At 34.8% G+C, this 25,416-nt stretch overlaps 2 protein-coding genes and 1 long non-coding RNA gene across 6 annotated transcripts in view; 1 reads left to right on the forward strand and 2 right to left on the reverse strand.

The window, feature by feature from the left end:
• Positions 1-14,722, reverse strand: part of ftr67 (finTRIM family, member 67) — a 44,088-nt gene extending 29,366 nt beyond the window's left edge. The window contains exons 1-3 of one of the 4 annotated variants that reach the window (XR_012385507.1): positions 14,063-14,722; positions 8,014-9,182; positions 5,310-6,557 (exon numbers count right to left, since the gene is read on the reverse strand). Coding sequence is in view for 1 of the 4 variants with exons in the window: in NM_001039719.2 (NP_001034808.2) it covers positions 5,310-5,543; positions 9,087-9,182; positions 14,063-14,656 (924 nt within the window). In the remaining 3 variants the exon portion in view is untranslated. 4 annotated transcript variants of the gene reach the window in all.
• On the forward strand, positions 4,520-9,272 carry LOC141378939 (uncharacterized). Its single transcript, XR_012394720.1, has 2 exons — positions 4,520-6,566; positions 8,022-9,272. It is a non-coding gene; the product is annotated as an uncharacterized lncRNA (long non-coding RNA).
• Positions 14,723-18,164: 3,442 nt separating the features above from the next.
• On the reverse strand, positions 18,165-23,992 carry si:ch73-52e5.2. Its single transcript, NM_001122629.1, is given in 3 exon segments — positions 18,165-18,964; positions 22,581-23,085; positions 23,955-23,992. Coding segments are annotated over 2 exon segments (609 nt in total). The 5' UTR covers positions 23,082-23,085; positions 23,955-23,992; the 3' UTR covers positions 18,165-18,856.
• Positions 23,993-25,416: the final 1,424 nt, after the last annotated feature.

Consider the following 25,416-nt stretch of genomic DNA (forward strand, 5'->3'; position numbering starts at 1 on the left):
TGTGCAAAGTGACTTGAGGAGGCATTCAACGATTTAACAAGAAGAGGCAATACACACAAGATGTGCTGATTATACAAAGGAACTGTTAGTTTTAAGAGAATTAAGCGCTAGAGTAGAGCTGAACAATTAATCGTTAAAAGATCGCGATCTCGATTCGACCCCCTAGACCAGTGGTTCTCAAAATGGGGGTCGGGACCCCCCGAGGGGTCGCGGGACATTGAAGGGGGGGGGGTCGCCTGGTGATTTCCAAAAATCTATTTATTTTTAATAAACCATAAGAATTACCTTATATTATTTATAACCTACTAAAAAAAGAAAAAAATAGTTGTTTATAGTTACTATGTACTACTGTATATAGTTACTTTATAGCTTATAGTTCCTTGTTCTATTGGATTGCAACCCCTGGGGTAATTACATTACATTAAAGATACAGCAATAGCATCAGATGCAGCAGATTAATTTTATAACACCAGGTTAAACTTTCTAGCCTATTTACAGCACTGGCATACATTACAAAAAATTCAACCAAGAATAGACTTGGGTCTATTGGTGTGCGCGCCATTGCATGCAAGATTTCTGGATTTATAACCATCTCAGAAGATATTGGGGGTCGCGAGTCACTGGCATTGTTATTTTGGGGGTCATGGACTGAAAAGTTTGGGAATCCCTGCCCTAGACGATCTTAATCCAGCATTTCTACGTTTCTGTCAATCATATTTTCAAGTTCAGGAGAGAAGAAAAGGTGGCTGCACGAGTCTTTTCATTGTTTCACACACGTTGCTCAGTGACATTGACACCTCCAAATGATGTTGAATGAGTTACATACAGTATTATAAGGTTTAATTCACCTAATATGTCATTTTTGTCTTCATATAATGATGTTTTCGCGGCCGGGAAATCACACGTGACATGAACTGCTGACCGTGAGCTGTTATCACAGAGAAGGCGCGTGCACTCTGCTTAATGATAGACGCGCGCGAGTCTACTTTAGTGAACAGAACCTGCATATGTTGCGAGTAACAGGTAATACAGTTGTAAATAATATTCAGTTTGTGGCACAGAGGGATCGTTTGGGAGCCGCCCGAAGTATGAACAAGAACTTAGCTGTCAAAATGAAACCGAAAGTGTGCACTTCATTTTAATGATCATATCACATTTTAGAGTTATGATTACGACAAGCATTTGATACGTTTTTTTCTGTCATAGCGAACACACAGTTGTGCATGAAAATAAATGTTTACAGTGTCAGTATAACTACTCTAGCCTATATATTGTTGAATATAATCTGATAATGGCAAATGTCTGATTTTACCAGTGAATAAAATTGTCTAATATGACAGATTGCAAGCATATATCTCAAACATAATAATTCAACATCAGAATTATTATAAGCAGAATAGAATTATTTATAAAAACCAGTAGACCTACACATAATATTATTATCGATGTTGTGCCATATGTTTGTTTTTACCATACCTTTATTTTACATCTACAGAATCGTGAGAGAATCGTGATCTTTATTTTAAGCAAAAAATCTCGATTCTCATTTTAGCCAGAATCGTGCAGCTTTACGCTAGAGTAAGGAGGGGGAGTGTTTTTATAAAAAGAAAAGTGTTTGTACTGTCAGGATTTTGCTACTTCGGTCTTGATAATTCTTGTTAAGGTGGCAGGGTCCAGTCCAGACACTAGTCCTGTCTTTTCTAGAATGTTGTGCTCAGCTCGAGTTTTCTGGGGTCATGCATTCATATTTCCCGCCATCTTAGCTGCGCACGGGATGTGCGCTCATGTCCTGGTGTGCTTGTTGTTTTGTTCGAAGCATGGTGGTTTTCGTTCTCAGCGCTCCAGTCTAGTTGGTCTCGGTTAGCACTGGTATCGGAACATGCATGTCAGGAACAGTAAGTGTTTTATTTATTGTGTACTCATGTCTTACGTTCTGTTTGTGTTGGTGTTATTTAACCAGTTAAACTCTGCTGTTATTTTGGATTTCCGTCTGGATTTTGCCTACCCACATTTAAAAGCTTCCCAAATCCACATGCAGAAGTGTAAATGCACAATTTTGGTATCATTTTGAAGAACACCCTTTGAATTTTCATAAAACACAATTGAAAGTGTTTAAAATATATGTATATGTTTTCTGTGTCATAATAAACACCTAAAAAAAAAAGAGGCGCTTCACTTCAAAGTACAATTTGCATTTTTTTTATAAACTCAAATTTGAAAGTGTATCTTTTAGGTTCTGTGTGGTCTAGAGTGCTGTAATTAATTGTGGTGGTTCCTGCACATGTCTGTAATCATAGGAAAAAAGAAAAATGTCTCCACCATAATCTATGCAAAAGTTATTGTATTCCAACTGATGAGAGGTGCTATACAAGCCACAACGATCAAACATTGTTTTCATATTTCACTATTCTTTTGTTTGATCAAACATAATTCACTGTGTTTGGACCACGTCAGACATATAAAAGGATTACTTATGCACCTACTTATGCACTTATCACCTCAAAAACAGAGGAGAAATGGCCCTGAAACGCACAGCATAAGGTAAGAGATGACAGCTGCTTGTGCTATCTGGAGCTGCTTATTGATCATAAATGTATTGTTTTCACTTCTGCACCGGCAAGAGCTTTTATTTGAGCTATAACTTGTACATGTGTCATATGAAAAATATGAAAATAAACCAAATGTAAAATACCCAGCTCGGGTATCCAAAATATTGTGTATTTATGTGTAAATAACTTTTGTACAGTAGTATAAAAACCAAAATGTGCTGCATATGAGCATAAAATATAGACGCGACACTTTCAAACTAAACCACTTAAAGGGGTCTGGTGCAATGCTAGCCCTTTAAATCTTAAAGCGAAAGTCGATGACGTCACGGACCTGGTACCGGGTCCGCAGAGTTTAACTGGTTAAGCACGTGGCCTGGTGTTTACATTGTGGCCTCGTGCTTTAGTGTTGTGTTTCATGTGAAGATGTGGTAAATGGGTTCTCTCATTGGTTGTGTGTTCTAGTCCTGTTTTCTTGTGAGCACATGGCTTGCGTTGTCCCTTTGTGTCATGTGCTCTCCTGTCTATCGTCTAGTCCCATCCTCCTTGTTATCCCATTATTAATTTATTCAGTTCACCTGGTTGTTTTTCAATTTGCTTTTGTTTATAGCTTCCACTTGTTTGCTGTCCTGTGCCAGTTCGTTGTAGTTCAAACGTCATTCCTCTCTAGTTTTTCCAGTCCTGCCTTGTCCAGCCCTGGTCCCTGCCAGCACGCCCAGTCAAGTTTGTTTGTTTATTTGTTATTGTTTCCCACCTCGTGGTAGTTTGTATTGCTGCTTATTTAATTTCATTATTGCACTAGCGTCCTCGCATCTTCCACCACCCACCAAACCGTGACATGTACAGGTGGTTTGTCAAGCCCACTCACCTGTGTGAGACATACTTAAAAAATGTACAAAGAGTGATTTAAAAAAAAATGTTTATATCACATTTTCAGACTTTTTTACAAGTTCAAAACCTACAACTGTGATTTTATTTTATTATGAATATTTCTTTGTTTCATTATGTATATTTAAAAATATATAATTATACTTTTGCATTTTCTCTTGTTTTCAGTTCCTCCAATATATAAAATTTATATTACGCTATTCTAAACTATTTAGTTTGCATGCCAACATTTTTAGTTACTGTACATTTTGAACGTCTCAGAATTGCATATATGTAACTGTCGATTCAGTATTAAACTACAATTTTGCAATAAAAACTTTTTCATCAAAAAGTTTTATGTAGGGGCTAATAATTTTGACCTTAAAATGGTTTTTAAAAAAATGTAGAAACAACTTTTATTCCAGCTGAAACAAAACAAGACTTTCTCCAGAAGAAAAAATGGTCACACTTTACAATTAGGTTCATTAGTTAATGTTAGCTAACGTTAGTTAATGAAAATACAGTAGTTCATTGTTAGTTCATGTTAACTCATGGTGCAATATTAACAAGCTTGGACTTAAATGTTAATAATGCATTAGTAAATGTTCAATTATGATTATATATATATTGATTATATATAATTAATAAATGCTGTACAAGTGTTGATCATGATTAGTTCATGTTAGTAAATGCATTAACTAATGAATCTTAAAGTGTTACCGAAAAAATATTATCAGACATTGTGATAAAAAAATTGTGATAAAAACACGCACGCACACACGCACACACGCACACACATGCATACATACATAGAAATTTGTATTATTAATAATTAATTAATTAATTTATCACAATTTCTAAACCCATTACAATCCCGAGATTTTCATCTATTTCTTACACAAATAGTCACATGGACTAATTTTATGCAACCTTTTTATTATTTAATATTCAGATTTGTAAATTATTCCTTTCTTCTTCGGATCAGTCACTCCAACAAATGCTGAAACTAAACCATTTAACTCCAAACCCTCACAACGAAACAAGTGTGGTTAGTAGACAAATCAATTAAGCTAAAAAATTAAGCAGCAAAAATCTTTTCTTTTTTTGAGTGTTCAACACATTTCTGAGTTTATTTTTCATAATTCTGAAATTGTATCTTGCCAATCAGACATTTTATTATTATTATTAGAATTATTTATTTTTGAAAAGTAATGGAGTTTTGACTACAATTCTACAATGTTAACTACAATTCAGAGACAATCTACAGGTTTTTATTAAACTATAATCTATTTTTTACACCCAACAAGTGAAATGCACTACATTTTTCCTCTTTTTAACATTCTGAAAAATCATTTATTTCTTTTCTTCCTTGATCAATTATTCCTACAAATGACGAAAATAAACAGTCAATTGTACAGAGCTCATAACACATTTAAAAAGCACTTTTTTTCTTACTTAATTCCTCTCAGTTGCACGTTTGTAACTCACAATTTAACTTCAGACTCAAACTGATCATTTTGAGGTGACAAAACAGAAATCCAAATTTATTACGAGTTTTAAACCCATTACAATCCTGAGACAATCTACAGATTTGTATCATTAAACTATCATCTATATCTCACACAATTAGTCACATGGTTTCCTTTAATGCAGCCTTTTTAATGATTTAATATTCAGATTTTTAATAAGTAAATTATTCTTTACTCACAATGTTGTACTTGTCTTACTCGCAATGAAACGAGTGTATCTAGCAGATAAAGATCTGCAATGCAAACCACTTCAGAGAGTTCAAACTCCATCAAAGGAACCCTTCATAAACCAATCATCATTGTGCCCTTGATCAAGACTCTTGACTTCAACACACTTGATATACTCCAAACAATAAAGCCGTGTTACCTGAAGGAAGGCGATATGGTCGTCTGTTTGCGAGAGCTCTCCTAATTCAGCGTGTCTCTTCTTCAGCTCGGTTATCTCCTGCTCCAGTTGTTGGAGGAGCGTTTGAGCTTGACTCACTGCCGCCCTCTCCTGACCCCGGATCAGCTCTTTCACTTCAGCACGCCGCCGCTCCACCGAGCACACCAGCTCTGTGAAGACACGCTCGCTCTCCTCCAGGGCCGTCTGAGCCGACAGCTGACACCAGACAAAACACACACAAACCAGAAAAAAAAGGCATGACTTTGGCTTTAAACAGGAGTCGTGAAATGGAAAAGATGATTTGGATTGCTCTTTTGAAGTCGGCCAATTCAAGCAGAGCGTGTCAGTGTCAGGGACTTATTGGAAGCAACAAATGTTCTTGCATAGCGAGAGTGTGTGATTTGATTTGTCAGTGTCTTTTCAATCTTAGGGTGCTTTCACATCTGTAGTTTGCTTCATTTGGTCCGGACCAAGGGTAATAAATGATACATTGTTGCATCTTCTGCCGTCTTTGGGTCGTTTTCACACCACACTGCTGGCTTTGGTCCGAACCAGTTGAAAAGAACCAAAATGCAGTCATCTGACAAAATCCACATCTCTCATTGGCCAGATGTTGTTGAACATATTTCCTTTACTGCTTATTGATTGGTCAGAATTAACGTGCGGGAAAATGCCAGTGAACTCCCGCAGGTAAACAAAACCTTTTTCTCTGGAGGGACGACTGCGCTGGCTGATTGTATCCCTGCTTTAGACAAACTATACATAACAAAAATGAAGCGCGGCTGGAAAACAGTGTTTCGCAGAAATGCTCCCAAATATATTTTAAGGTCGCATAGATAAAATTTCGGGCGCATATGCGACCAAAATGGTCGCAATTTCGAGCTCTGGGTAATGTATTCCCCCCTCTCTCTCTCTGTTGGTAGCGCTGTCAACAAATATTCTTCCTTCATATCCCATAATGCACAGCGCATCGGCCTACGGCAGCTGAATTAGTCCAAAACTCGGAGTACTTTTAGTGGTTGGACCTGTTTTAGTACGGATCATATTCTCACCACAAACGAACCGCTCCAGTGTTCGTTTGAAAGCGTACCGAGACCACCTCTTCAAGCAGGTCTCCGTACGCTTATTTGGTCTGCTTTTGGTGCGCACTCGAGTATGATTGCTGCATTCTCACCTGCCCAAACGAACCGTACCAAGAGGGGAAACGAACTCTAGTGCGATTCAATCGAACTAAATAGAGTGGAGGAACTATGACGTCAATTTGTATGCAAAAACCCGGAAGCGAGTTAGCATTTTAGCACTTCCGGTTCCCTCGTCCCAAAGTCAATGGGTTTTTTGAATGGGGTTTCAGTAAAATCGCTTAAATAAGGTCCGTGGCTAACACAAACTCAAGATATTTTCACGTTTTGTTCTACGACATAAAACACATCAGTTACAGCACACTTTTGAATTTTTAATTCGGCCATGCTTCTTTAATAAGATGGTTGCTATCAAGTTGCTAAATGGGACTACAGGCGGTGTCGGAGACATTATACGTCATCGAGCTGATCTGGTCTGGAGCGCAGCTCGCTTGTGTTGGGCATTTGGATTGTCTGTTATTTAGGTATTTTCATGAATAGTATTTTATAGTTTTTGTGTTTTACAGTTTTTTGTGTTTTCTAATTAAGAATTCAGATTGTGTATAGATAATGCCTTCACATGTAAAGGCTGTCGAGACAGATTCATTTGTTGATCATTTATTTTAATTTAACGATATAATGAAGATACTGCTCACCAGTGCAGCCTGTCTCTCTCCTGCTCTCAGTACTGCAAACGTGTGAATAAATGTGTAAAAATACAGACATATTAACTGTCATTTTAACGTGATCAAGTGATTTCTCGTCTTTTTTTATTCATCTGAACACATTTTACTCAGTCATAACTGCAATATTTACACTCCTCCATAAAACGTATAGCAGATGTGACTGTATGGGCTGCTTTTCGCTGTACGTCGTGACATAAAAGGAATATTGAATGTTGCTCTGTGTCCATATCATGATGGAACTTGCAGGCATTTGATAGACTTGTTCCTCCTCACGCCTCATTTCTGTCGTCTGTTAAGGTAAGCAGGCTGTGTGCGCGAGCGATACACTTATTTAAACATGTCTGATGAAAATACTATAGGCAGATTTATACACACAGTTTTTTTAAACTTTTAGAACAACCGCAAAGCAAAACAGATGTATTTCCCACGTAAAAACGATCCAAAGGCACATAGGTCTATGTATTTTTGCGTATTTATTTGTTTATAATATATAGCGTGGATTATAATATAATATACAGAGAGATTAACTCTTTGTCATGGACATTATTTCTAAAAATAAGCTTGATAAGTCGTCTGTAGCAGGGTGGTGCTGACGTCACAGACGAGCGCCCCGAGGGCTCTGTAGTTTGTTAATAGCCTAATGTTAGCTTTTTAACTCTTGCGTTTGCATTTAAGATCCAAAAGTGCTCAAAGTTGTATTTTCGTGTGAGGATTATCCGGCTGGACAAAACGTGTAAGTGTAGTGAACTGTGTTTGAACACAGAGCTTATTATTTGCAATCTTCGAAAAGCCTATGGGAAAATCCTATAGGGATTTCCACGAGGGAACCAGTTTTATGTTAGCAGCCGATTAGCCTACAAAGTGACGTCATAGTTCCTCCACTCTATAAGGCAGGTGTGAAAGCACCCTTAAAAGACATAACATGAAACTATTACAACCTTTTAATTGAGCGCAGCAGTAGGATTCTGGAGGTAACAACTGCATTCGTTTTGTCCACAGAGGAAAAAGGAAGGTTTCATTGCACACAGAGTCTGCGTTTGAATTTGCTTATGGAAATGTGTGTTGTGTGGCGGCAGCATAACAAGCAAAGTGTCAAAACACCCCTGATTTCCTGGATAAAAAAACGTTGAATCTTGGGATAATCCCACATAACTCTTTGATTTTGGCGGTGAACTCTCTTTCCCACCTTTAGCAGGGCTCGAAATTGCGACCATTTTGGTGAACTGAATGATATTAAAGTGATGTTAACACCACATCTGCATTTTGAAATTGTGGAAACAGATGGTTTGTAGTCCGCAGCATGCTGTTGCAATGTTTTCAGTGCTGATCCTATACCTCCGGGTTTCTTCCCACTGCAGCCTCGCTTTTATTTTTGTTATAAATGCAGCCGTGTGAAAAACAATTTAAGGGGGCTATACAATTGATCTAAAAAATTTGTTTCAAAAAATTAAAAACTCAATATGCGGAAGTGCGCCTGTTTTCGCGATTGTTTTAGAACTTCCGATTCTATGGGAGAAATGACTAGGAATAATAAACGGCAGAAAACGGTCAAAAAACTTGCTCTACAAACAAATGTTTGCATGACTATACAGACCAAGTAGAATAATATAATAAGGAAATATCAGTTTGTAACATCAAACAGCAAAACAAGCAGTTTTTAATGTCTAAAAACGAATGGAAGTGAATGAGACCAGAAGTCGAGCCAAAAAGATTGTAATGGCTGCGCCCGCTCTTCAGCGAAGAATAAGGTGAATACAATGACTTGCCTAAGTGTTTTAACTTACCTAATTAACATAGTTAAGCATTTCAATGTCACTTTAAGCTGTATAGAAGTGTCTTGAAAAATATCTAGTCAAATATTATTTACTGTCATCATGGCAAGATAAAATAAATCGGTTATTAGAAATGCGTTAATAAAACTATTATGTTTAGAAATGTGTTGGAAAAAATCTCACTGTGAGCATCTGTGTGGCCTGTCTGAGATCTGCCAGCTCCTTTTCCCGCTCCTCAATCCTCTGCTGGGAAACCCTGCGCATCTCCAGCAAAGCATTCTGGGAAACAAAAACACCAGTTTTATCACATTCAACAAGCAGATAGCATCAAGGTTATTTTAGTAAACAAGAAACTATAAAAATGACAACTACAGGTCAAAAACATTGTCACTGACTGAAATAAAATAAAATCTAAATAAATGGAAAAACTAAAACTAAACGACACTAACAACAGTCACTGAAAAACTAAATAATCATTTTCACGACATGGTGGCTCAGTGGTTAGGACTGTCGCCTCATAGCAAGAAGGTCGCTGGTTCTGGTTGGCATTTCTGTGTGGAGTTTGCATGTTCTCCCCGTGTTGGCGTGGGTTTCCTCCGGGTGCTCTGGTTTCCCCCACAGTCCAATGAGTGTGAATGGATGTTTCCCACTACTGGGTTGCAGCTGAAAGGGCATCTGCAGTGTAAAACATGTGCTGGATAAGTTGGCGGTTCATTCCGCAGTGGCGACCCCTAATGAATAAAGGGACTAAGCCGAATAACTATGAATGAATGACCATTTTCTGAATTCCAAAGCACTCATTCTGTGGTGGGAATGTGACCTGAGATTGTAGATGTGCTTTTGTAGACAAACACATCAGTCAAGCGCTTGATGATTATATCCACACACACACACACACACACACACACACACACACACACACACACACACACACACACACACACACACACACACACACACACACACACACACACACACACACACACACACACACACACACACACACACACACACACACACACACACACACACACACACACCATCTCTTCTTATTAAACATCTCTGTTCAATGTTTTCTGCTTGGCTTCAGATGTAAACAAGGCATGTTTACTTACATATACAGTATGATCTTAAATAAGAATAAGACTTGTTAAATGTTTGTGGTTTTGGATTCAGTAATTGCTCAAACGATAATTTTACTTTTATTACTAAGAGTTTTGCACAAGAGCTAAAGGGGATAGTTCAGTCAAAAATGAAAATGTACTCTATTTATTGCACTCAAGTGGTCCCAAACCTTCAGGAGTTTCTTTCTTCTGTTGAACACAAATGAAGATATTTTGAAGAAAGCTGAAAACCATTGACTTCTGTTGCAGGAAAAACAAATACAATGAAAGTCAATGGTTACAGGTCTCCAACATTCTTCAAAATATCTTCTTGTTGTGTTCAACAGAAAAAAAAAACTCAAACAGGTTTGAGTAAATAGAGATTAAATGATGCCGATTTTTTGGGTGAACTATCCCTTAAATGTAAACTTTGATTGGTCAACACTGGGTGTATTTGTCAACTCTGCAAAACTAGAATTCTTTCGTGTTTAACAGAAAGAAATAAACCTCGAACAGGTTTGGAACAAGTAAAGAGAGAGTAAATAATGCAGAATTTACATTTTTGGGTTGAACTATCCCTTAAATGTAGACTTTGATTGGTCGACACGACATATTTGCCAACTAGTAAGCTAGAAGTACTAAAAACACACATAAATATATAAATAACAAACAGAAACGTATTCACTAAATAATAAAAACAAATCAAAATGAACTGAAAATTGAAAGCTAATTTAACTTAACTATACTGAAAGCGGGGCGACATGGTGGCTCAGTGGTCTACAAAAATATCTCTTCTTCATAAACATGTGTTCTATGTTTTCTGCTTTTGTTGTAAACAAGGCACGTGAAGAGAACTTTTGTTGAATTTGTGTGGGTTTTAAATTAGAAAATTGAAGGACTTTTATTACTAAGAGTTTTGCACAAGAGTTAAAGGGATAGTTCACTCAAAAATGAAATATACTCACCCTCAAGAGGCTTCAAACCTTCATGAGTTTCTTTCTTCTGTTGAAAGCTGAAAACCTTTAACCATTGACTTCCATAGCAGGAAAATAGAAGTCAGTGGTTACAGGTCTCCAACATTCTTCAAAATATCTTCTTTTATGTTCAACAGAAAGAAATAAGCCTCAAACAGCTTTGGAACAAGTAAAGAGAGAATAAATGATGCAGAATTTAAATTTTTGGGTGAACTATCCCTTAAAATGTAAACTTTGAATAGTCGACACTGGATGTATTTGTCATCTCTGCAAAACTACAATACTTCTGTTGAACACAAATTAAGATATTTTAAAGATAAACCTGTAACCATTGACTTCCATAAGTAGGAAAAACAAATACAATGGACCTCAATGGTTACAGGTCTCCAACATTCTTCAAAATATCTTCTTTAGTGTACAACAGAAAGAAAGAAAAAACAGGTAAAGAGAGAGTAAATGATGCAGGATTTTCATTTTTGGGTGAACTATCCCTTAAACGTAAACTTTGATTGGCCGACACTGGGCATACTTGTTACCACACAAAACTAGAATACTTCTGTTGAACACAAAAGAAGATATTTCGAAGAAAAACCTGTAACCACTGACTTCTATAGCAGGAAAAACAAATATTATGAAAGTAAATACACCAGACACTTGAGAATATAACAAAACACAGCCCAATAGAAAAAGGTACTGTCTCTTTTTTCTATAACTTATTATAGGATGAGGTTAATTTAAACACTGACAAAATTAGGAAAGAGTGGGAAAAAGAGCTAAATACAGTAATATCAGATGAGTCATGGGAAGATTATCTTTCCAAAATTCATGATTGCTCTATCAACACAAGACACAGACTGATTCAATTTAAAGTTGACCACAGACTGCATTTTTCTAAAGTGAAATTAAATAAGATTTTTTCCAAATTCTTCCTCATTGTGCAACAAATGTAAAAACTCTGAAGGTACACTGGCTCACTCATTCTGGTCATGCCATAAAATTAGTTCATTTTGGCAGAGCATTTTTAATTTTATATCTGAAGTATACGGGATAAGTCTGTCACCAGATCCAAAATTGGGAGACACCTCAGAAATTGCAGATAAATATCACAGGCAGTATCTTTGTGTATGATATTAGCAAAGAAAATAATTGTACAAAATTGGAAGTCAGATTATGTGCCTGTCTTCGAAATTTGGGTTAGGAGCTTAAGTTTCATGTTGCCCATGGAGGAAATGCGATATGGGATGACAAACAAAAGCTGCGTCCCAAATGGCACACTATACACTATGAACTCATGCACTATGTACTTATGCACTTACACACTCAACAGGATAGTATATGTATGTAGTGTTGTCCCAAATGGCACACTAATGTTTTTTTACTAAGCGGAAATTCAAACCGTTTCCCTGATGACGTTTGACTGTTGCCAAATCAGTGAAATAAACGACTGAATTATCAAGTAATACCTGCCGTGAGTATTGCCGCATTTACCATCGGGAGGCGCAATAATCAGTCTCGTAGGAGAATTTTGCTTTCACCATCCAAAATAAATAAAGTTATTCAACATGTGCGTCCGATCGCTCCGCCCCTTCCGCTACGTAAGCAAACCTGCGGTCGTTAAGTGCGTGAAGTGTCCATCATTACACACTTCATTTTAGCGGCTGAATGAGTGCATCATCCGGGTAATTAAAGTGCACTTATTATTTTGAGAGTTTTCAATGTGAACACACTACTTACACTATTCATACTACAAAATGGCGTAAAATAGTGCATAAGTATGCGATTTGGGACGCAGCTAAACTAAACACATTTTTAAAAATCTGCAGCCCAATTATGTTCTATATCAGTAATGCTAACTTGTAACTCTTTATACGTGAGATTGGTCTGGAGTAAGTCGAATTGTGGAGCCTATGCATTTCTCTGTAAATTATTTTTGTTTCATATTTAATCCTGTTTATTTCCTTATGTTTTCTGGATGATGTTGTATTATGTTGTGTCTGACTATTTGTGTATTTTGAAATGGCCTTTGTAACCCCCCTTATTTTTTATGTTGTTTTTTGTTCTGTTTATGTTGTTGATTATTTCTTCAGGGTCTCTGCAGATATCATAATGTCAAATTTAAGACCTTTTAAGACCTTTTTAAGACCATTAAGTATTAAATTTAAGACCTATATCGCAATATCAAAAACACGCGAGAGAAAATGTAAAAGCACAAAATTAGGGGTAAAATAAAGTTCTTTAAATTTCGCTCTCTCGCATTACAACGCTCCCGACTTATAAAACTGCGCTTGCGACATTTGTCAGTGAAATAATGGCATACTCTGCCAGCCGAAATCATGTAGCGCGCACTCAAAGCGAACTTCCGCAAACACAGCGATGATGTCACATTCGCCGCGCGCACTGAGTTTAATAACAGAAAGCTGATTGGCTATTGCAAGTTGACTTTTTTTTTAGTTGTAATACCGCAAATTACAATTGGACCTGTGAAATAATGAACTACAACACCCCAAAAACCTAGCAACAACAACAAAAAATTATTTAAATGAGCATTAGATGTAGTGTTACATGGACATCGCAAAAATAAGACCTGTGCAAAAATATTTAAGACCTAGAACAGCAAATTTAAGACTTTTTAAAGACATAAATTTCAATTTTTTAATTTAAGACTTTTTAATACTTTTTAAGACCCCGCGGGGACCTTGTTCTTATGCTAAAAACAATAAAAAGATTATTAAAAAAAAAAAAGAAAGAAAGTAAATGGCTACAGGTGTCCAACATTCTTCAAAATATCTTCTTTAGTGTTCAACCGAAAGAAAAAAAAAACAAAAGAGAGTAAATGATGCAGGATTTTAATTTTTGGGTTCCTCTCCTCACTATCCCTTTAAATGTAAACTTTGATTAGTCGATACTGGATGTATTTGCTAACTATTAAAATAGATTTACTAAATTCGAACCAAAATATATAAACAACTAAATAGAAATGTGTTCACAAAAAAAAACTAAAACTGAAATGTACAGCAGATGTAAAACTAGCATTGAAAATGATAACACACACATGACCTGATAACACTCCACACAGCTTTACCTTCTTCTCATTCATCTCCGCTGTTGCCAGAACGGTGTCGTGTCCTTTGTGCTCATCCGTTAAACAAAGGTAACAAATGCACTGCTGATCCGTGCGGCAGAACACCTCCAGTAGTTTATCGTGTCGCGAGCACAGCTGCTCCTGCATCTTCTTTGAGGGAGAAGCCAGCCTGTGTTTCTGAAAGGCAGGGGACTCGTAGTGCGGCTGAAGGTGAGTCTCGCAGTACGACGCCAAGCACACCAGGCAGGATTTGAAGGCTTTGTTTTTGGTCCCCGAGCAAACGTCGCACTCAACATCTCCAGGCTCGGCTTGTGTTGGATCGCTTGCGGGTCCAGCGTGCAGTCCAGTCTTCTTTAATTTCTCCACAACATCGGCTAGCATTGTGTTTCTGCCCAGCAAAGGTCTGGGAGCGAAGCTTTGCCTGCACTGAGGACAGCCATAGATCCCCAGGTAGTCATCCTGGTCCCAGTAGTTCTTAATGCAGCCTTTGCAGTAGCTGTGGCCGCATGGAATGGTGACAGGGTCCTTCAAGACGTCCAGGCAGATGGAGCAGTTGAACTGGTCGTGCTCTAGGAAAACCCCAGCTTGCGCCATTTTAGCAGGTTTGTGGCAGAACGAAGCCCAGCCGAGAGCTTTGTTTATGCAGGAAGTGAGTCATGTGACCACAGAGGCTGACAGGAGGGTGAGGGGCCCAACAGCTGCTGAGCACAACACACACTGAGCATGTCAGGAAATGAGGACAAGAGTTGCTGGACTGCAGAGTTTACACTAGCTCAGAAAAGCACGTTTGAAAACACGTCAACACACATACACACACACACGCGTACACACGCACACACACGCGTACACACGCACACACACTGTTCTTTTCACAATTTAAAATAAATATTTGCTGTTATATATTTAGAAACTAAATAATAATAACAACAACAACAACAACAACAACAACAATAATAATAATATTAATAATAATAATAATGTTGAGGGGAAAATAATTAGCCTTCCTAAAAGTATTTTTTTTTTTCAATGATTCCTCAAGTGATATTTAACGGAGCATGGCATTTTCAAAGTATTTCACATAATATTTTTTCTTCTAGAGTAAGTTTTTTGTTTTAGTTTGGCTGAAATAAAAGTGTTTTTTTTTTTGTAGCACTTTAAAGTCAATATAAATAATCTCCTTGAGCAATATTTTTAGATTGGCAACAGAAAAACACTGCTGTACAATTACCTGCCTAAATATCTTAACTTGCCTCATTAACCTAAATAATTGAAAAATATCCAGTCAAATATTATTTACTGTCATCATGGCAAAGATAAAAGAAATCAGTTATTAGAAATGAGTTATTAAAACTATTATGTTTAGAAATATGTTGAAAAAATCTCCATTAGAACTTGGGGAAAAAATAGAGAAGTATTCAAATTTAACAGCAGCTAATTACTCTATTTCTATTTTAAATATTCCCCAAATGATGTTGAACAGAGCAAGGACATTTTTACAGTATGTCTAATAATATTTTTTCTTCTGAGGAAAGTCTTATTTGTTTTATTTCAGCTATAATAAAAGCAGTTTTTAATTTTTAAAAGCCATTTTAGGGTCAAAATTATTAGCCCCTTTAAGCTATATTTTTCAATAGTCTACAGAACAAACAATTGTTATATAATAACTTGCCTAATTACCCTAACCTGTCTAGTTAACCTAATTAACCTAGTTAAGCCTTTAAATATCACTTTAGGCTGTATAGAAGTGTATTGTAAAATATCTAGTCTAATATTCTAATATTATTTACTGTCTTCATGGCAAAGCTAAAACAAATCAGTTATTAGAAATGAATTATCAAAACTATTATGTTTAGAAATGTGTTGAATCCCTCTGTAAACAGAAATTGGGGAAACAAATAAACAAGCTAATAATTTTGACTTCAACTTATATATATATATATATATATATATATATATATATATATATATATATATATATATATATATATATATATATATTATTAATATATATTTTTACTAATATATAATATATATATCACTATTTATACAGTGCTCAGCATACTTAAGTACACCCAATTTGAAAATGAATAGCAGCAGGCTAGCGCAGAAATTCCATTGAAAATACTGAGGTAAAATGAACCTATCATTGAAAATGAACCAAAATATGAGTATCATATTTTAATGACATGGCGGGAAGCAATGAAATTTAATGCAGTGCTTCTTGTCTGATCTGAGACCCACTTCATATCGTATATCTAACGTTAACAGGCAGTAAAGATTGCTGATTTTTTTTTTTATCTGATCTTAAACGTGACAATTTTATAATGGAAAGACAGTTTAACTTACCGGAGCCCTTGGGCTGCCTGACTGAAAATTAAAAGTCCTTATGCATAGCCTATTATCTCCTCAACCATCGACAGTTTTTATTTACAAAGTGTTTTGGCATCGTTGAGAATTGTAGCTAACCATCGACAAACAGTACCTGATGATTTCTTGAAGGTGGTGACCAATCAGAAGCGTTTGCGATTGCAAAAAGCGCAGGCGCTTCATTCGGTTTCAGGGCCGTTTTCACTCAAGAATCCCCTCATTGCAACAGCTTGTAAAATTGAGGTGAATAAGACGATTATTGTACATTGTAGAGCACTATATATAACACCACAACCGTGAAGCATTATAAAAGCACTTAACGAGATCGTGACGAACAGATTAACGTTAACAGTTTTTCAGTTATTAAAAAGGAAACATTCTTCTTTTTAATAAGCTCAAATCGATTCACAATTGAAGTTTTACTCATAAAAGTGCTGTGACTGACAGAAATAAAATCATTTAACTAAGACTGCCACTTACCATTGTATGGAGTCTACCTCAGTTAACCGAGTGAAGATGAAACATAGAAAAGCTGGCGGCGGGAATGAGTGGGGGCGGGGTCAAATTAACATATTCATTATTCCCGGAATATTTAATAAGGTGAGTGTAAAACAACTTTCAAAACATTATTAATTTTTTTAATAAGTGTAAATGTCGCTGTAATGACCAAACATGAGTTTGACGGACAAATTAATAATAACAGCAGGAGGGCTTTGAGAGTGTAACATGTGTTTTGACACTAGAGGGCAATAATGCAAATTTCTCTCACGTAGATATATACGCTTATCTCACTTGAAACAAACATGAACTGCGTTTACAAGCAAGCCCTTCTAATAACTCAGAAACTCCTGTGACTCCCAATGAACTCTCTTTTGTTTTCTCTGCAATTAATTCTAGTATTGTTTCCTTATTTAGTGATGTAACTTGGGTTCGATTGCCCATAACCAGTCAAGCTGATAAAATGTGTAGTAAAATTAGTTTTTCACACAATAAAAATAATAAATCTATTCCCTTTCTTTTTTTAAACCGAATTGTTTTCAAGCCTAGCTCTAGTACCTATTGGAAAAAATTTGTGAGAATTCCTAAATGGGAAAGTATTTGGTCATCACAATTTTTATTACAAGATAAAATAAATGTCTTTTAAACAAAGTCATCAATTATATCTGGTTAAACAGTAATGTTTTTAAATTATATTGATATAAATTGCTCTTTTTGCTCTGTGCATGCCATGGGGCGTCTTGGTGGCGAAATTTTTACAGTATGTCTAATAATATATTTTCTTCTGCAGAAAGTCTTGTTTGTTTAATTTCGGCTATAATAAAAGCAGTTTTTATTTTTATTTTTTACATTTTAAGCCCCTTTAAGCTTTATATATTTTTTGATAGTCTACAGAACAAACCATCATTATACAATGACTTGCCTAATTACTCTAACCTGCCTGGTTAACCTAATAAGACTTTAAATGTCACTTTAAGCTGTATAGAAGTGTCTTGAAAAATATCTAGTCAAATATTATTTACTGTCATCATGGCAAAAATAAAATAAATCATTTATTACAGATGAGTTATTAAAAGTATTATGTTTAGAAATGTGTTGGGAAAATTTTCTCTCCTTTAAACAGAAATTGGGGAAAAAATAAACAGGGTGGCTAATAATTCTGACTTCAACTGTATTTGTATTTATTGCTTAAAGCATAATAATAATAATAAAGAAAACTCAGAAACATCCACACACGTTATTTATAATTCATTTTTTATTTCATAATGCAAGTCTTCAAGTTTCAATACAGGCCTTTACATTTCTTTTACATATAGACTCTTCTTTAATAAATTATGCAAATCTCAATTTATTGTAGTTAAATAATCACATGATCCCTTTTCATAAATAATAATAATAATAAAATTTCAGTTTTAAAATTGAATAAATAAGTACATTAACATATCTGACCGACAGAACAAATCCATGAGGTGATATGATAATAATAAAACAACACACATCTCAAACTCAATTTCATCATTCAGATCAATTTCAGTGCTTTTTTTCCCGTCACGTTCATGTGCGTATCTGGTCAAGGGAGCGTTTAGAAGCCCCGAGCGTTCAAGTCAATGGAGTCAAGTGTTTTCTACATTCGCTCATGCGCTCTGTTTCTCAACAGAGATTCATGCTCTTGTGTTTTCAGTTTCATTCTTGCAGCTTCTGGAATGGATTCTGTAAATACAGTAATGATGGCGTTGCAATACTTCTAAACTAAAAATGGAGGGCTGGTGTGTTTGGAGAAAGAGCTGAGGCTGCCAACCAGCCGCAGGTTCGGGATCACAAAACCCAGACACTTGGAGATAAGTAAGATGAATTAAGGTCAGCATCACGGGGAACTTACATGCACGAGGAAGGCTTACGGTAATGACTGTTTGGTCTGCTCTGACATGATCATTTGGTCTTGTCGTCCAGTCCGCTTTCTGCTCTCAGAGCCTGACTGCTAGCAGAGATGAACCGAATCCAGTGCTGGAGGTCCTCGGAAATGTCTGGGCAGTCCACCTTCATATTGCAGACATATATAAGTTAGTCCAATGTGAAAATACTTTAAAGGGAATCACGGTGTTACAATGGTACATGTCTAGCGACATGATATACTACTGTGTCTTAAGCAAAATAATGCTCAATGATAATGACTGTCATATTTATGTACCATGGTAAGCCATAGAATTTCATGTTTGTTATTTAGAGAAAACAAAACATGTAAATAATGCAGGCTTTAAAAGATATGCAACTTTTTTATTGTTACTTTATTAAAATAAACACAATTTCACTAAATAAACATTAACAGTACAGTGAGGATTTTCAACACAGACAAAAAGTAATGCTTTAAAGCCTGGAGGCCCACAACATGTAAACGATAAAAAAAACTTAATAATTAATAAAATATTAAAATATAAAATTATTTAAAAAATTAAAGGAGGCAGCACAATAAATAGAAACTTTTTAAAAACAAAATATTTTTAAATAATTTTTAAAATAATAATTTAACATATAAAACAAGTCTTTTTGCTTTATATGAATTCTTATTTAAATAAAATTGTGATTTCAATTTAAACATTTCATGTAAAAAATAACAACACAAAAAAGTTTATATATATTTATAGTTTATATATATTCGTTTTTATATAAACTAATGAATATATTATATATAAACTGAACTGAAGAGTTCTGATGCTAAAACCATTTGGAATGTCCTATTTTTATCAGGCTCCTGTGTGTAGGTTCAGTAATTTAAAGTTAATGGCAAAGAAAAGGTCTTTAAAATTAAATAACTCAACATAAACATAGGAGTCTGAGAAAAATGCTCATTTCAATGTGAAATTTCAGACGGCGCTTAGAGGTTTTTGCAATTGAAGTCTTCATATATACATGTCCATCTCTCAGTGAATATAGGAAATGTATTATGGTGCATTTAAACAAAACAGATTTATTAAACAGACATTTATTTAAAAAAAATGTTTTTAATACCAAACATATTTCTAAATTGAAAGATAATACAATTAAATTCAAGCAAAATATTACAAAAATAAGTCACAACCAACAAAATTTCAACTAAATATTTCCAATTATGTTTGTTTCTCTTCATTTTTCCTCTTCTTTAAATTTGTATTTAATAATTTTTGATAACATATAAATTTGGATGTACAGTACTAGTTTTCATACCGTTATTGTAAGTTTTTTTGTTAGATAAGCTCCAGATTTGACTTCAGTACTGACTTATCTAATGTATATGCACAAAGACAATATTGTATAGCTTCCTATTAGTGAGGGGATTTGTGAGGAGTGTACTAATATATATTGTGCACTATATATATATATATATATATATATATATATATATATATATATATATATATATATATATATATATATATATAATTCTGATATACTTTATTCATAATTTTAATTTATTAATAATTAGTATTTATAATATAAAGTATAAGTATATAAAGTATAAGTATTTATAATATACTATTTCCCTCTTTATAAGTTGAAACATATATTATTGCCTTTTTAGTTTTAGGAAGGGAGTGCATATTTGGGGTCCACAAGTTTTTAAAAACAAATAATTTAAAGAAATATTTAAATGCAAGTAAATACATTTGATTAAAATTAATTAAATAATACTAATTTAATAGTGTAATTGATCTAACACAAAAGTGAGTGAAAAAGTAGTAATAAAAAATATTTTTCACATAAATTTTAACAAGCACTTGCTGCAATATATATATATATATATATATATATATATATATATATATATATATATATATATATATATATATATATATTTATTTATTTATTTATAGCTGACAACACTCTAAAAATGCTGGGTTCCACATAATACATGTTGTCCCAACACAAATAAATAGAGTTTACTTCACAAATTTAACAAATTGAAGTGGACTGAACACAGAATAATTAACTTGCCCCAAAGGAATCTCAAGCATTGTTTTGTTTCAGCTCATTTTAAATAATTAGTTTGAACGAGAAGCAAAAATATTTTTTGAGTTAAGCATGCTTTAGTGTCTTTTCTAAGACTGACAAGCACGTGTACTTGGTACCGGTTTTCAGCTTTCTTCAAAATATATTTTCTGTTCAACAGAATAAATTAGCGATTTTTTTCCATTCATTAAATGCAAAAGAAGTCATTTTGAAAAAAGCTGAAAACCTGTTATCATTGCCTTGCATAAGAAAAAATAAATAAAAATACCATGAAAGTCAATGGTTACAGGTTTCCAACATTCTTCAAAATAACTTCTTTTGTGTTCAACTGAACAAAGAAATGTCAAACAGGTTTGTAACAAGTAAAAGACCAATTTTCATTTTGGGGTGAACTAAACTTTTCTTTATTCTGTTTAACACTAAAGACATTATTTTAAAGAAAGCTGAAAACCTGTAACTATTTAATTTCATAAGAAAAAAATAATAAGACTGAAGTCCAAGATTATCAATAGTATCTGGATGCAGCCTTTATGATGCAAGCTGAGATTGCATCACTTAGCGATGCAATGTCAGACACAATGCACTCAAATGGAGTGAGTGATGTCACTGTGATGGGTGGGGTTAGGTGAGCTCATTAAAAAGCATTGGATGCAGCTCAGATTGCACTGCACCAGGGCTGCATCCAGACCCCTCTCAAGATTATAGGTTTCCAACATTCTTCGAAATAACTTCTTTTGTGTTTAACTGAACTAAAAAAAAAAATTCAAATCAAACAAATGATGACCAATTTTTTTTGTTTGGGTGAACTCAATCTTTCTTTATTCTGTTGAACATTAATGAACTCATTTTGAAGAAAGCTGAAAACCAGTAACCATTTACTTTCATAATAAAAACCAAACACAATAGAGGTCATTGGTTATGGGTTCAAACATTCTTTAAAATAACTTAATTTGTGTTTAACTGAACAACAACAACAACAAAAATGAAATCAAGTTAAATATGACCAATTTCATTTTTGGGTGAACTCAATCTTTCTTTGTTCTGTTGAACACTAAAGAACTCATTTTGAAGAAAGCTGAAAACCAGTAACCATTTACTTTCATAAGAAAAACCTTACACCATAAAAGTCAATGGTTACAGGTTCAAACATTCTTCAAAATAACTTATTTTGTGTTTAAATGAACAACAACAACAAAATAATGAAATTAGGTAAAAGATGACTAATTTTCTGAAAACCTGTAACCATCGACTTCCATTAGAAAAAAAACTTATACTGAAGTCCAAGATTATAGGTTTGTAATATTCTTCGAAATAACTTTGCTTGTGTTTAACTAAACACAACAACAACAATAATAATAATAATAATAATAATACATATTAAATCAAATATCATTTTTGGGTGAACTCAATCTTTCTTTATTCTGTTGAACACTAAAGAACTCATTTTAAAGAAAGCTGAAAACCTGTAACCATTTACTTCCATAAGTAAAAAAACTAATACTGAAGTGCAAGATGGTTTCCAAGATTCTTCAAAGTAACTTATTTTGTGTTAAACTGAACAAAAAAATAAGAATAAAATAAAAATCAAATCAAGTTTGGGTGAACTTAAACGACTGACAAGCAGTCTGTATCTGTAATAATGCACAAACAAAAGCCAGAAGATGCTCACCTTCCTCTTGCACAGGAACTCCAGTATATTCTGCGGGCTTCCTCGAATGACGTTCTGCCGGCACAGCATGACCGCAGAGATGAAGCCGTCAGACTTGGACACGAACCTCTGCTCCAGGTAGAAGGACTTCTCGTCCCAGGACACAATGCGGGTGCGCAGCTCGAACCCCTCTCCGAGCGCCAGCGAGCGCCTGTACCGGATGGTCGTGGCTCCGACAACCATGGTGGCTTTGAGCGCGCGCGCGGCCATGAATAGGCCAATGCGCGTGCCGTGCGCAAACCGGGCGAAGTCGCACTCGCGCAGATACCGGGCGTTATTCATGTGGCACATAAAGTCCATGTCGTGCAGCAGAACCCTGCCGTGCACCACCTGCTCGGCCAGGACATCCCGGATGGGACTCTGGAAGCAGCAGCGGAGCGCCACCCATAAGCCTCGCAGGAAATACCAGACGTCAAAAGTGCCGAAGAGAAGCAGAGAGCCGGAGAGAAACCACAGCAGCATGATTCTGTGACACATCAATTATTCACAGCATCAATTAAAGATGCAGAACAGGAGGACAACACCTGTGATCCGGCTTCACCACATGCTGCTATTGTTATTATTATTATTATCATTATTATTATTATTATTCCAGTAAAAGGAAATTAACAAACAATTCAAAGTAAAGAAGATTTATATTATAACGTTGCATTATTATATACAAGTTGCATTAACTGTAGCCTACTTACAAAGAGAAAAATAATAAAAGATAGGAAAATGACATTAATAAGCTTCAGTACAGGATATCAGGCAGGACATTATTACATATTTCTGATCAGGTATATACTGTGTGTGTATGTATGTATATATATATATATATATATATATATATATATATATATATATATATATATATATATATATACACACGATGCCTTTAAAAAATAGGCTATTAATTCGTACATTTCGGAAAATAATGAGATATTGAAATTAAGATTAAATATCAGAGCTTATGTGAAGAACATTGTGAAGTAAAACCTATTTTAACTCGACATGTTTCCGTATTAGTGTAAAACAAGGAAACCTGCGAGGCTGTCAGCAGTGCCCCGGCTTCAGTGGACACTACTGAATTAGCGCCAATACATTATTACATACTTCTCGCGGATATTTATAAATGTAATTCGATAAATGTAATCGTATATTTCGGAAATGAATGAAATATCGTATTTTAGATTAAATATTAGCCCTCTGATGGAGAACATTGACAAGGTCGTGCAGTAAAACCTATCCTAAGTGTACCGGTTTCCGTATTAATATAAAAGTACAGACAAGCGAAGTGCATTCGTTAATGTTTATCTTCGTTATTTTGTCAAATATGATGCGGTTGGTACTCACGCGATGGACACCCGAAAACCGGCTTCACGCACTTCCGCGCTTAGAGGTACTGCGCTCCGATTGGTTTAACGTGACCACGTGACTACATCAAGGCCGCCCTTTGAACGGCGTGACGCCAAACTTCTGTCATCCAGCAGAGATCACGTTTGGAAGATTTTCTGAATGTGAAATGTTATGCTAAAATGTGTAATATTGTAAGATAGTTATGCACATGACTGGAAATGTTCAGAAAATACAAAAAAAAAAAAAAGATTTTCTGAAAGTGATATTGAAACCACTGAGCATATTTTCTGCAATTGCACATATCCAGAGTTACTTTGGGCTCAGAATGTCTCATGTCAATATGCATGTAAACCCTTTTTGTGATACACTTGTTGAACTGTGTAACTAAAGAATTTTACACAGCGTTACCTGGTTAATAACAATTTATGCTTTGAAAATTTCCTCATTCATAAATGTAGGTTTTTGAAAACCTCCCTTATATTTTACACTTTATTATTGAACTTGTTATTATGGCTTCATCCTTTAGTACTTTGTTAAATGGTAAAGCTACTAAAGTAGCTACTGTTTTCAGTGATTTTTGTACTCTATAGCCCAGAGCTCAGGAACCTTTTTTCAGCTATTTCTGATTTGTTTTAATTTTTTGAGTTAAAGTCAGAATTATTAGTCCCCCTTCCGTTTTTTAAAATCTTTTTTGAATTATTTCACAAATTTAAAGTTTAAAGTTTAACAGAGCAAGGAAATGTTTACAGTCTGATAATATTTTTTCTTCTGGAGAAAGTCTTATTTGTTTTATTTTGGCTAGAAAAAAAAGCAGTTATTAAGTTTTTAAAAACCATTTTTGGGATAAAATTATTAGCCCCTTTAAGCTATATTTCCCCCCGATAATCTACAGAACAAACCATCGTTATACAATAACTTGCCTAATTACCTTAACCTGCCTAGTTCACTTTATTAACCCAGTTAAGCCTGTAAATGTCACTTTAAGCTGTATAGAAGTGCCTTGAAAAATATCTAGTCAAATAGTATTTACTGTCATCATGGCAAAGATAAAATAAATCAGTTATTAGAAATGAGTTATTAAAACTATTATGCTCAGAAATGTGCTAAAACAATCTTCCCTCCATTAAACAGAAATAGGTGAAAAAAATAAACAGGGGGGCAAATAATTCAGGGGGGCTAATAATTCGAGGGGCTAATAATTCTGACTTCAACTGTATCTGCACAAATATAATATTATAGAGCTTCCTATTAAATAAATAAATTTCAAAGATAGATTTGTGAGGGGTGAACCTATATATGCTTAGCACTGCACATATATTTATTTATTACTGCTATTTTTTTTATCCTTTTCTACAAACACTTCACACTCCAGTCCAGTCGATGGCAGTAATACACCATGATACCACACCAAAAAATATTACACTAGAAAATACTGTCCGCTGATTTACTTTATATGTAT

Source organism: Danio rerio, chromosome 2, assembly GCF_049306965.1.
Source record: "Danio rerio strain Tuebingen ecotype United States chromosome 2, GRCz12tu, whole genome shotgun sequence".
Taxonomy (NCBI): domain Eukaryota; kingdom Metazoa; phylum Chordata; class Actinopteri; order Cypriniformes; family Danionidae; genus Danio; species Danio rerio.